The sequence below is a fragment of the Pundamilia nyererei genome, unplaced genomic scaffold (genome assembly GCF_000239375.1).
Source record: "Pundamilia nyererei isolate P.nyererei 1_Seehausen unplaced genomic scaffold, PunNye1.0 scaffold00069, whole genome shotgun sequence".
In the NCBI taxonomy this organism is placed as follows: Eukaryota; Metazoa; Chordata; class Actinopteri; order Cichliformes; family Cichlidae; genus Pundamilia; species Pundamilia nyererei.
The window spans coordinates 2638796-2652819 of NW_005187470.1; the positions used below are offsets into that span (position 1 = coordinate 2638796).

Consider the following 14024-nt stretch of genomic DNA (forward strand, 5'->3'; position numbering starts at 1 on the left):
GTGCCTTCTAGTTTTAAAGCTGCGTGCTGTACCTCCTTGTAAACAAACATGGCACTTCACCAGCAGTCGATAGACGTCGACATGACAGTGCAGTGTTGTATGTAGCTGTCACAGATAGCGTCATGCAAGAACCATAAGGCCGCTTCTATCTCTGCAGAGTTGTCACTGAGCACCTCAGTAAACTGACTGAATGAATTGTGTTCATCGACAGAGCAAATATCACTTGTGTCAGGAGAACAAGTGGTGTGGTGTTGCTGCTCTATTGTAATAGCTTCTCCATTGCACTGGAGAAATGTGAAACTAAGCATCATCACTGAGTCACTGCAACTACTCCCATCAGTATAATGTTTACTGTGGATTAATGAATGGATTAATTTCTTTGAAAACATAATTTAACTGCCTGCCTTCGTAGAATTAACCTACTATTATGTTAATTATATGAAGACAGAGTTTTAGTTGCATGTCTCTGTTACTCTAAATTAGAGCTGCATGAGATAGCTATGGAAACATGAATCAATTAAATCACTAATTAACCTTTGAAGTAAAAACGTGAGACATTTTAATAGAGCCACGCTTTCACATGTAAAAGTTTGCAGTTTGCAATTGAGTGTGTGTGTGTGTGTTTTGAGCTTTTGGACTGCTTATGAGACACAATAAGGTATTTCATCCTCATGGCCAAATTAACCCAATTACCCTCAACGGACTCCTCTACCAGTAAATTTTAAATTCTGTCATTGGATAGCTGATAGAACCAAAATCAGTTTGCAACAATTTTGCTTCTGAGTTAGAGAAGAAAAGCATCTTGAACGTTGCTGTGGACTTGAGGAAACTGATGAGTATTCTTTTTTTTTATTAAACAGAATGAACACACTCCTGTGAGCATGTTTCTGATCTGTGGGCAAACTTTATAAAGTAAACACCTGAACTGGCAGCCATGAGACAAGCCTTTGATTGAACACTTTAATGCTGTTTTTCTGTACTGCCTCCAACTTTACACACTCCAGACAGACACTCCATCACTCTTATCAAAAGCGCTTGTGAGACCAGTCGACAGTGAATATAGAGCACAGGAGAGAACTGATGGCATTTTAAATCTCAGGCTGTAAGTGCAGCTGCTATTTTGTGCTGCATTCAGCACTAAATACAAAATGTACATTCAGTACACACGTTTATTATCTAGATTTGAGGGAGAGAGCCAAGTGGTGCTGATCTATATTAGCTGAGCCTATTATGAAGCACTGGGTTTTCCCAGGCAGTCAGAAGGATGTGTTGCTAGGAAACATACCTAGAGATCGGGGGTGGAGAACTGGTTTGATGAGAAAGCAGAGTTCCCTGCCATTTTCAGCTTCACATGGAAATAACTAAAAAGTGCTACAGACATGTTGTCCCATGACAGAGTATTGAATTGAATCAGTCAATCAAATCTGGGTCATTTGGACTTGTGATCTTGTGTCTATACTTTTGAGGTTATTCACAAGTGTTTCATAAAAATCAAATAGATAAATCTTTTCATGGATTCCAGCTAATATTACTAACAACTGAGATTCTATTGAGAGCTGGGACCTCTCTTCCCTTTTCACTGTTTAATCTGCTTTTCACACATGCCAGTGATTACACCCAACTTTAAAGCATAAACTGTAAATAAAAGATGGACACAGCCGTCATGATTAATTTGTGAAGCCCTAATTTAAAGCTTCAGCTTTAGAATCTTCACTATTACCACGTTTATTTTTTTTTTTGCATCTAAAATTACCATATTATGATGAAAGGGTGGAGTGCTAAGTTATTAGCTAATGCTAGCGTGCTAGTTTAGCAAGGTGCATTAAATGTTAGGGTGCATCACATACAGATGCAGGTGTTTTGGAAAAGCTGCCAGAGCAGTTAACCTCACCCTGAGCCATTCGCTAGGTCTGTGAATCACATTAGCAGAGAGCTGCCATCTGCAGATGCATATTTAGACATCCACCTGTCAGTTAAAGTGATCACCCTTCTTGCATTAAGTGATAATAAAACTTGAACTATTTTGTTTTTATTTATTCCCTGTTATAATTATATTAGTTATAAACAACGAAACCATTTTTTCCTACGAGGCTGTAACTATACTCTTTTTTTTTTTTTTTTTTGGCCATGTTGACACAGGAGTCGATTGGGTTTGGAGCCAGAGAGTCAGAGGTTGCCACTTGCATTCTAACTCACCTGTATCTTTCTGTACCAGAGTTACTTACTCTGAAAAAGCTTTGAGAAATGGTAAATCTAAATTTTGTTAGTAATATTCAAGCAAAAGTAGTTAATAAGAATTGTTGCATGATGGACACAGAATCCCGTGTTGTTTTTTAAGCGCAATTACGTTTGTCTTTCTTGAACTTTCCCATGCAGAATGTGTATTATTGTTGTGTGTACTAATGTACATAATACACAGTGGAAATAAAATTGTCAAACTGTAAATGTCAGAGGGAAAAAAACCATTAAAGTGCATTCAGAGAGTTATGTTCCAAACAGTTTTCATCACTTCCCCAATAAATTCCTGGGTTCTGTGCCATTAAAATCAATACACTAATCAGATTCTGGGGTTTGATGTATGTTGCTTTCCAGAGGGCTGCACAGCATGACTGATGTGGTTTTGGTTTGTTTAGCAATGCTGAACTGTACCATGTTTAAGGTAATGCTGCCCTCATCTGGAGAATACAGTTAGTGCAGCCATCTAAACACTGTTTAGATGAGCAATTACCAAAGTGACATCAACTTAGCCTTGTTTAATATAATGAGGTGATATTAACAGTCTTGACAAGACTAGCAACCGACGTGAAACCGTAGTCGTAGAAACAGTTGGAATCCCTGCTTACAATCACATTTAACAAAATTCTAACTGTGCCTAGTTTAGATATGTTATATGTTTAGATATTTTATAAACCACGCTAGGATACAGTGATTAGAGCATACCTCAGCTGCCTGCAGCTGACAGTGAACCCAGCATAGCTATGATTTTGGCTCTCAGAAACCAGAAAAGTCTGTTCTCTCCAAGGATGTAATCAGTAGTAGAGGCGTAAATCAGAGGTTCAGAGGAGACTGAATCTAAAGGCCCAGCTGGTTGTATTTCTCTCAGTGTGCAATCTTCTAGACTGCCTGCCTAGCTCCTGGAGGCAGACTGTCAGGGCCAAACAGTAAGTGGTCAGAGGGGACTTCGCAGAGATGAACATGTAATTACAAAGAAAACAGATTCTCCCAGTTGGGCCACATAAGGAGAGTGAATATCCTGAGACACTTTCACATTTATGTGCTAACAAGAGCTAATTCGGTGCTATATAAACTAGATAGATGGTACAGTGCAACATTGCTCTTAAAGTTATCCCCTATTAACCCTTTTAAAACCTAGAAGTGAAGTTGAGAAAAAGCACAAACCTCCGCTAGAGATCCTATTATAAATGCTTTTTTGCAGTGGATGTGCCATGTTGAAGAAAAAAGACCACTGAGTGCAGAAGTGAAAGATGCTCTGGTGCCATACTGTTACTCTGTCTGCCAAGTTTGAGATCAGAACACTTAAATTGTATTTAATCTCCTGCACACTGTCAGAGAAAGCTTTGTGCAAAGTATTCAGCAAGAAGGGAAAAAAGGCCTGTTATTTTCGCATTGGCGTGCGGGCTGCACATTAATAGGCACTAAAACCGGCAGTTCTATTGCTAGTTTTGCTTCACTCGTCCACTAGGGGGAGACGCTGAGAAGGACAAGCTCCCGCCTGCACAAAGTCACCTTATTTGCACAGTCAAAATTAATATTTGTATCATATTCTTTTGTGTTTTTAATGGTCTTAAGTGCATCTTTGCCCGGTAACAGTTAGCAGATAACCCCAAAGGCTTTTGTTGCTCCCAGCATGTGTTTAGCTGCAAATGCAGTGGTAAAATGCGCTGAAACAGAGCGAATAGAGAAGAAGCAGAATGTTCCATTCTCCCATCACCTGCAGCGCAGATTTAAAACTGAAGATTGTGTGACTCCGTCTTTCCTCTCTGACCTTTCCATGATTGACACGATCTCCTAGAGAATAGCTCCCATGACCTTACAAAGCTTGAGGAAACAGGCGATGAAGACAGACATGGGCGAGCAAAAGAGCAACCCTTCCACCCCCCAACCTGAAAAAAAGGCCCAGCATTATTATTTTACAACCGAATGGAGGTTGGGGATTAGGGAGGTTAGGTTGTCACGTCGAGCCACACCTGACATCTTCAGTGTTAAGTCATACATGTGGCACTTTAAAAACCCAATTATTCACTTACAGATATTACGTCACGGCGTACCAGAAGGTACTGTAAATTGTAAATACAGATCTTTGCAGAGTTTGCTTGAATTTTTGAGATTGGGATTTCGAGTCAGCAGTAATTAGCTGTACTCGTTAGACACCTAACAGGTTGTGTTGTTTTCATCTGGGGGTTAAATGCCACTCCTCCCCCGTGGAGCCAATTGCTTGCCACTGCTGTAAAGCCTGTGGTCGGGACAACACCTTGGAGCCAAACAATTACATCAAGGTCATGGAGAGGAGGAATGTTCTGCCGATTAGTGCAGGAGTCCGGCAGCAAACTGCGACTAAAGAATTCAGATGAAATAATAATCTAACAATAACAAAAAAAAAATAAAACAAAAAAACGTGTTAGATTCGCTTGAAATTCAAACTTCGGCTGTGTCAGCGAGCTATGAAACAAATCGCAGCTCAAACGTTGAAACTCTTGAGCTACTTTTATCATTTAAAAAAGGCGAACGCGAATTATTGCAGTGAATAGATTTCAGCTATTGGCCTCTTAAGTTCCAGACAGGTTTTAAACACAGTGTTAAGAAATAAATGGTGCAGCACAGATTTGTCTGTCATGGTTGCGCAGTTAGGTTTTGATTTTTAGCACTTAAACTGGAAATAACCTCACATTCTGGACGCCTGTAGTATCGATGCTGTTAAAGTTGTTCCACTTTCCCGTCAGTCGAAACAAGGACCGTTTGCCTGCTGTTGCAGCCCCCCGTCTGGGTCGGTTACACACCACCAGGTGATTTCCCTCCAAGCAAATACACCAAATAAGTTAGTTCTGGACCAGATTTTAGTTTCTGTGTGCTTCCCTCGGTAGAATTATATACCTTTATACTTGTATGTACATGTAAGTGAATGGAATGTGTTTTTTTTCTTATTCCTGTTTTTCTCAAAAGTGCCTATAAAATAATTTTAGTAGAAAAAAGTGACTCCGCCCCCGTAGCCTAATATAGGCAAATTTTGATAATGCAGAATAATTAAATAATGACATGATTAGAAATATAATTGTTCCTAATTCGCAGTGGAGCTATAACCCGTTTTCCTGGGGAGCTTGCAGTGAGTATGCTTTCCACGAGTCACTTGTTGACACAAAACTTGTGGCACTTGTGAAGTGTTTATTGCAAACAAAATTCTTTTTAAGTTTTAAGCACGTGGAACTTCCTTGTTTGAGTCTGACACGGATACCAAGTTTTAAACGAAACTGATTTAAACGAGATACGTTTGTGACCTGCAGTTTTGATCACAATATTAAAGAAAATTCAATAAAAAATATTATTCTAGTAAGGAACAATTATTAACATCGTGCCACAACCGTGCTTTGTATTTCACTTTGGATTATTTGCGAAGGATTCCTTTTGTAACGTCTGTATACACTGTCAGCCAATTTAAGCAGCGGTGCGTAATTACGCGTCGTTATTGAGAAAGTTCGAAACCACTAACGTTCCTTAATGTGGGCATACTTTACAATTAACACGAAGTTCGTCGCTGCATTTAAAAGAAGTATCGATGCTCATTGATAGGGAGATTGGGTGAGTTGGGTGTAGCAAGACAGCGAAGGGGGGTGTGACCAAATCAAAACTTTTCTTCAATGGGCTACCTGTGGAGGACCCGGGCGCTGCGCATAAATACTCCTGCTTCTCCGAATAAGTTCTGTCCTGAGGGAGAGACACAGAGACGAAATTAGGTTTGGGGAATCTGTTTAAGGCGGATTATGAATGCTTTTGGACACCAACCATCTAACCCACAGAGCAGCCCTATTCAGCACCACAGCGCCCAGGAGCTCCTGGACATGGCCGTGTACTGCGACAACTACGGCGTTTACCAGCAGAATCTGCATCACCATCACACTCAGAGGCCGCCTACTCACCCCTCCGGTTACGGCCTCGGAGAGTACTCGTCCCCCTCTACAAACCCATACCTATGGCTAAACGGACCGAGCATCAACTCTTCTCCTTATCTTCAAGGGAACAACGGCACGTCTTATATTCAGTCTGGATACGGGTCTAACCAGAGGCAGTTCTTACCGCCTCCCACCGGGTTTGGTGGAGCAGACCTGGGATGGCTATCCATATCCAGCCAGCAGGAGCTCTTCAAAATGGTTAGACCACCTTATTCTTACTCCGCACTGATAGCGATGGCCATACAAAATGCCCAGGACAAAAAGTTGACTCTCAGTCAGATTTATCAGTATGTGGCCGATAACTTCCCTTTCTACAAGAAGAGCAAAGCTGGGTGGCAGAATTCAATTCGCCACAACTTGTCACTGAACGACTGTTTCAAAAAAGTGGCACGGGACGAGGATGACCCTGGTGAGTTTTTTTTAAAAATAAACCTCTCATAATTTTCTGTGATTATATATCAGAGAATCGTTACTACTTTTGTTTGTAAACTTTATCAAAAGTATTTCTGAAATACCAGAGACGTTTAATTATTGATTTTTATTTATTTATTTATTTTTAGATTTTAATGTGAAAAGTCAAGTGAACTGTTCAGTTGTGAGCAGGAACAAATTTGAATTCAAAGTATTCGCATGTCAGCGTTTTTCATCCCCCCCTTCTTTATTTCTTCTGTTTTTTATACAGGTAAAGGAAACTACTGGACTCTTGACCCAAACTGTGAGAAGATGTTCGACAACGGGAACTTCAGGCGTAAGAGAAAGAGGAGATCAGATTTGAACGGAGCTGACAGCACAGCTCTTCCACTTAAATCTGAAGACGGCGCACACAAGCTCGCCGACACTGCCAGCCTCCTGAGTGCCTCCCCGCCCAGCCTGCACGGCTCTCCGGCCTCCACTGAGCCCAAGTCGTCCCCGTCTCCCTCCGCGGAGCACAGCCCCTGTTTCAGCAGCTTCTCATCCAGCGTGAACTCGATCCTGGCGAGCAGCGGGGGAAGCGACGGCGCCCGGGGCGTAGAGCGTGGAGACTACGGTTCCGGGCACGTCGGGGGACTATCTCAGCCCAGAGAGGGCATGTCTGGACTGGGCTCCTACTCGCCTTCTGTGATCTCTCCTCTGAACTCTGACAACAGCAGAATGAACTATTACACATCAGTGCAGAGCCTCTCCAACCATTTCAGTGTGAATAACCTCATATACAACCGGGAAGGAACAGAGGTGTAGACTGCTCACAGTTCTTATGTAACCACCCGTTAATACTAATTTTCTGGTGTGGTTGGCCACCTTGTAGTATGACTACTGGAACTAAACTGGTGTTTATCACAGTGACTCTCTCAAACTGAGAAAATTTGCCAGTGCATCTTCCCACTGAGATCTGATGGGTAGATTTAAAAAAACAAAACAAAAAACAACACACTGTAGCAGCTGGATTGGACCAGTTAGTCTTTAAAGAAGATGCCTATGTACAGAAATTATTTTCATAAGAAGAACCATGTATGTTAGACTTAATTGTGTTTTATTTAAACTTGTGTCCTCTATGTTTGAATAAAAGTCATTTATTTGAACTCCATATTCAAGGCTTATGTGTCATTTTCCTGTTTTTCCCCTGGAGAGCTGGGTGCACTAGTCAGAAATAGTCAAGGCTTTGACTGTATGAAATTCTATATAATTAATGAGAGTTACTATGTTTTATTCCCCACGTGAATCTGGCAGTACAAAGCATTTTCAGACTTTTTCTGGATTTTTCCTCAAAATAAATACATTTATGTGTTTCCTTGGACACCATGTTGTCTGCTGTAGGGTCATTCATTGATGATGTATCAACATCAGCACATGGGGCCATTATTTATTAGTGTGTGATTCTGTGCTCAGAGCGCCCCTGCTTTGTTTGTAGACGTAAAGTTCAAAGTATTTTGGAGAGCCTGCTTCACTGTTGCTCAGAGTCTCAGTCAGATATATATATATAAATATATTTTAAAAAAGCTTTACAAAACCTCATTAGGTTCTCAAATCCATGAAAGCATAAAGTTGTACAAATATTTGATGGTCTGTCAGGAAATCTGAAGTCAAGTAGCTGTAAGCTGTAAAGTGTGTAAGACAGAGATATTTTCCACTTGTCACTTCCAATAGACCCATTAACAAGTAATCAGACCTTTAGCTTGCTTCCATGAGGTTCAGAAGTTCAGCTTTTTGTCTGGACTGGATTTGACTCAGACTGAGACTGCTTGATTTCAACCTTCATTTTTCTTTTACTGAATATTCCACCTGTCTCCATCTATTCCCAAAGTCTTGTCACGCAAAAGGCCGACTGTCTGTGTGAGGGCTTTTTGTTTGTATTGGAGAGCACTGTTAAGGAGCATCTGGCAAACAACTGACGAGAGAGTTCAGCAGCATGTAATGCGCTTTTGTCGTGCTTGTGACCCAGGGGACACAACAGAAAGGCTGCTATTGGGGGGAAAGGCTATTAAACAACTCATGCGGGGAAAATGTTCAAGTGATTTTACACCCGGCTTCTGTCTTATTTTCAAACAATATGGATACGCACGGAATCAAAGTCTGTAAATAAAAGGAAACACCTCTTAATTGGTTGATAATTGAATTCACCCAGGCGCTCCGTGGTCTGGAATAAAAGAAAAATTAATTGACAAGACTTTTGTGCCCCTTGTTGGAACACAATGGAAGCTGGCAACTCAAGAGGTCCCCTCCTGGGCTCAAATGAAAATATTGCGATCTGAAGATCTGGGAACAAATTATCTCACTCAGGCCACATTTTGCTCCATTATCTGTGGAGCAGGGCCACGGATCAGACAAAGGGGATTTTTGTCATACAGGAGGTTCTCACACTAACACGTTTTCTGTTGAAATCCTCATCACATCTAGTGAATAGAGTATAGAGCCTTTTATATTCTCAGGCCTTTCTGTTCATGGTGTAATTTCTTGATCCCTTAGTTCTGTTCTCAACTTCTTAGACTCAGTAATTCAGTATTATTTAAAATTGTATTAAGATACATTTTTTCCCCCACTAGAGCAACCAATTGATAAATAATGATGTATTATTTTATATTAAGCTACCCTGCAGTATATAAAGTAGTTTAGCATTATTACCCATTAATGCATCATTAGAATAAAATATAATGTTCTGAGTATTTTTGGCAGCTAAACTGCATTTTAACATTTGCATATAAAGTTGTGCACACTTGAGTATTTCTCCATGGTGGTCTGGCTAGCATTAATGCTTTCTCAGAAACTACTATTAAAGCACCACCATATGAGTGTGGATGCAGCAAACTGCAGAGTACATCTCCTTGCTTTCCAAGTTTGCCTCACCTTCCCATTTCTCAGAAAAGTAACGCTCCAGTGCCCCATGCCTGAAGGGCACATTTACCTGGCCCACATGAATATCAGTCAGGCCATGTCTACCTGCTTGAGGGCCCCTTGCTCCAGGAATAAAGACTGAGACTCAGGAGAATGCCTCAGCATAAGGGTGGCCTCAATCCCCATGCCTAGTGGGCTAAATCCATAATGATGGGTTCCATCCTCAAAGGGTCATGTCTCGAAAGGTGAGGGTGGTTCATAATTGAAGGAGTCAGTGTTTCAACATTGGATTATTTTAATTCTCTCTTTCTATATATGGGACTAGATACACTGGGAAACTTTCTTCATTCACTGTGTTTTAGTGAATGGCAATGAATCCAGCTGAAGAGTTACATAAATAAATGCATAAATAAAGATATTCCCCTGTTTTAATTTCATTTAATTTTATTTAATGTAAAAATCACAACAGGAGTGCTGATGTCTGCTGCCTGGGACAGTCAGTGAGGGACATGAAGTAGTGATGTATCATTTCCAGATAACTCCCATCAGCTGTCAACCAAGATCTCGACTGATACACAAAGATAACAAGCTGTACAACCTTTAATCTCCCCATAATCTGCCATTTTTATTTATTTATTTATTTTTCCCATGCCATGTGTTGTAGGCTTACTTCTGTGGTTTAGAGGTTTAGTGTAGCTTTTAGATGTACTTTGTATGGGAAATGATTACTTTGTAAAGCACCGGGAATTTCAAATAAAATCAGAGCCTTTTAATTCTCCACAGCCCATATAACACTACCTAACAGACAAATCTGAGGGGTATAATTTGAAAAGGGAGACTGTGCGTCTGACCTCGGTGAAGAACATGATAGCTCGTCCATGGGGGGGCTAAACAGAGTCTGGGTCTACTTTTAAATTTCACATCTGTTTGTAGCAGTCAGTGGGCATTATAGGGATGATTTCTTATATTACAGCTCAATCTCTTGAGGAAGTTAAATATTTCACTGAACAATATGATGACAGCTTCTGGGGAAGCAACGCTACACCTGTAAAGATAGAGGCAGCTCTCCAGACTTTACTTTAAAAGGACTGTGTGTGCAAGTGATAGCTGAGGAGAATGTCTATCAATTGGCATGACCTGATTTGGTTTCATCATTCCCCGTCTGAGGCCCATAAAAAGACTGATGTTTGAGCCGCTAATAGCATGGGATCCTGGCTCTGGCTGAGCAGCCATATGGATGATTTTATACAGAACAAGAGTCATCTCAGTGCAAATTGTTCAGCTATTGAGAGCACATGGAAAATGTCAAGACAACTATTCTAACCACACTTGATAAAGTATTCATGTAGTTGTTTTTTTTTCATTTCTTTTCTAATTTTGTAAAAAAAAATCTGATTTTAGTATATTATAAGCAGCTGTTAAGTCTTATCAAAGATGGGAAAAAATAGATTTTCTCAACTTGTTTTTGCACCATGTTGATTTGGTATTTTTCTTCACGTGCATGGAGTTTCCTGAGATTATTTTAATCTTGATTTTTCCTCTTTTCTAGCAGTGGAAACTGGCTCATTTGAAAATTAATGGCGAACACAGGAAAGGAAGCCACTTCAGAGCCCCATGAGGCTTTCCAGCTGAGGAACCTGCTGAAAGAGTCAAAGAGATACAAGGATTAACAGACTAGAACGAGTCCCAGTAAATCCACAGCCAGGACCTGTCTTCACATCACTCTGTCTGGAAAACCTATCCCCAAAACAATGTAACCTATCCCCTGCTCACTCTACTGCTGGAATATATTTTGAAAAAGTCTTTGTTCTCGCATTAGGGAACTGTAGGCAGATCATCCTTTATCCGTGACCTTTGTCATAACAAACCATGGCAGTGTTTTTACACACTGCTGGAAATCAAGAAAAGAAAGCTTGCTTCAATCATTTGATGCTTCTAACAAGTTTTACCTCTGTTTCTGGCTCGCTTGAAGCCAACCTTAAGTAATTAAAGAAGAAAATAATTACAAGTATCACAGCGGAATATTTTTTCAGCTATATTTCCTGATTATCTCAGTATACTGAAAGACTTACTCATAAGCCTCTCAGTGAATCTGCAACCATTCATCACTTACATGAAATTCCAAACCGTGACCTTCCGAGAACAATATCCAGGGTTCGTGGAACATCAATTTCTCTGTGCAGTGCAGCAGAGCAAATATCTGAGTAACAGCCAATGTGTAATCATTTTAGCCTGGTTCAGGGACTACTTTCACATGATAAGGGTCCATCTGACCTCGCACAAAAACTTGGAATTGTGATGGCTTGAGCACATGGATGCATTTAAACAAGAAATTAAACAATGTAATATTGTTTTAGGGAAAAATGGCATGTTTTGTGCTTCTGACACTTTGTAGTGATACCACCCGGCTTGCAGCACCTGCATGCTGTCATTACCTGCCCCTTACAGACAGGAAGTGGTGACAGATAACAAAGGAAGTAGCTACCCAGAGGGAATTCATTTAACTTACTCCAGCCTGCACTTTTGGTGGCAAGACGGAAGTCAGGTCATCATTTGGTACTCAGGGGACCCTCAAAATAGCTACCTCTGTTCCACTTGTCAGTCATTGTCAGTAGTTCTAAAGGAAGCCATCTCTCAGTTTGGAAGTCACATCGGATGAAGTTCCCGCTGTTAAAAGACGCAGCCCACCTGGAGTACCTCTGTATTTCGAGACACGTCTTTCCGCAAGACATTTTGTGTTTTTGCGAGTTGTGTTTTGCTGCACGAAAGTTTGCAGAACGCCAGTGAGAATTATTTCGTTTCACCTGCTTCCCATGTTCCTTTCTTCAGCTTCACTGCTGTGTGATGATGGTGCATCTGCCCCGAGGAATTCATCGACTGCTCCCTCCCAGAACAGCTCTCCCCCGGCCCCTAATGAGACCCCCTGCCTCCTGCCTCTATTGTGAGGGATGCATACCAATAGAGAGACAGGAGTGGGGAGATAGACTGAAGCTCGGAGACCTCTGGAGCCTTCCCTGGCCTAAACCATCAAACGCACCCCTCACAGAGACAAATAATGGGTATGATCAACATTTAAAGTTTTCACCATGTAAACGGCAGATGATCTATGGCTGAAGGCTCTAAATGATAGCCTTTCAAAAGAGACAGGCATGCCCCCTTCAAATGCTCCTTTTGTGTTTGCTACTAATCCTAGCCCACACTTCAAGGCCTTGGCTCTCTTCTAAGCCAGCTGCTATCATCTTAAAGGGGAGGGAAAGAAAGGCCCTGCTTTTAAAGTGCTTTAATCAACAAGATGTAATACTTTAATAGGTTGATCACCCCCTTAAGAAGGTAATTACACCTCAATCGCACAGTCAGTGATTCCTATCAACATTTATTGTTTTATTGCTGATGATTCTTGACACACTAAAGTTTTTGTACAGATCAAGGATTGTTTCCTCTTTTAATACTGTAAAATATAAGTGATATGTGGATTTCTATTTGTGTGGGCTCCTCTATTTCTCCTGTTTAGGGGAAATAGAGAGAGACTAATCATATGAAAATCAGCTTGGCTTGTGCAGCAGCAATCCAAGAAGCAGAAAGAAGACACATGTTTGCCAGATAAGTGTTTAAACAAGCATCAGCACACAGCAAGTGCTACGTGTTGACTCTGGTATTGAAGTCTATCAACCCCAAACAGCTTGGGTGTCAACTATAAACACACGACATGCATGCTGCCGGGATAGAGAGTCTTCTCTGCTTCTGCTGCAAAAGCTTCTCAATTAACACGCTAAATTGCCGTCAGTGTGGCACTGCAGCCCATGTTGTGTTTGTATGTAACAAACGAATTGTGTGTGTCTGTGTTATTTGTGTGTGTCTTGCTCCAATGGTGTGTACCTCTAACTCATTTAATACAGTCTCTTCCCTTTTGTCATGCGATGGCATTCCAGCACTGTGACATAATTCAGGATACACACGCACACGCACACCCATGCATGTTTTTATGTGTGTCTGTCCGCTCAACACCGATGCTGACAGCAGAGCCGAGAGGCCAACATCATCCAGAGAAGTGTGTTGACATGCCCCCACTTAACAAAGAGGCCGTTTTTTATTCAGCATGAGAGAAAATGGGTTTTTACAAGCCTGAGATAGTCTGAGGGACACAAAGGAGCAATTAAAACATTGACAGGGTAGGGCTGTATTTAACTAATGACGATGAGAGGTGTGCTGATTATTGTGCCATTTAATGGGCCATTCTCATGCCCTTGGTTTGACTACAGCACATTTATCTTAGGGGAGCCGAACAACAACAAAAAAAACAAGCATTAAAGAAATACTCGCTTTTCTTAGAGACACAGAGGAGAGCTTGGCATAAATTACAAAAATTGCAGTGAATTGTGCTGAGAGTCGGAGTATAATTATACTTTGTGATTTGAAAAAAGCATTTAGTGATTTGTAGGACTTAGATAATCCCACAGTGTCGTTTTCAGTCAGCTGTGTGTGTGTTTTTCTTGCAGTGTTAGTTAATTTTGAGATTTGTGGTCTGTTTGG

The 14024-nt window shown here is 40.9% G+C and overlaps 1 protein-coding gene across 1 annotated transcript; it reads left to right on the forward strand.

Annotated features, from left to right (window-relative positions):
- Positions 1-5899: 5899 nt before the first annotated feature.
- On the forward strand, positions 5900-7743 carry foxi1 (forkhead box i1). The gene is made up of 2 exons (XM_005736501.1): positions 5900-6594; positions 6868-7743. Exons 1-2 carry the CDS (start codon positions 5997-5999, stop codon positions 7401-7403), a joined length of 1134 nt encoding a protein of 377 aa, XP_005736558.1. The 5' UTR covers positions 5900-5996; the 3' UTR covers positions 7404-7743.
- The last annotated feature ends 6281 nt before the right edge of the window (positions 7744-14024 follow it).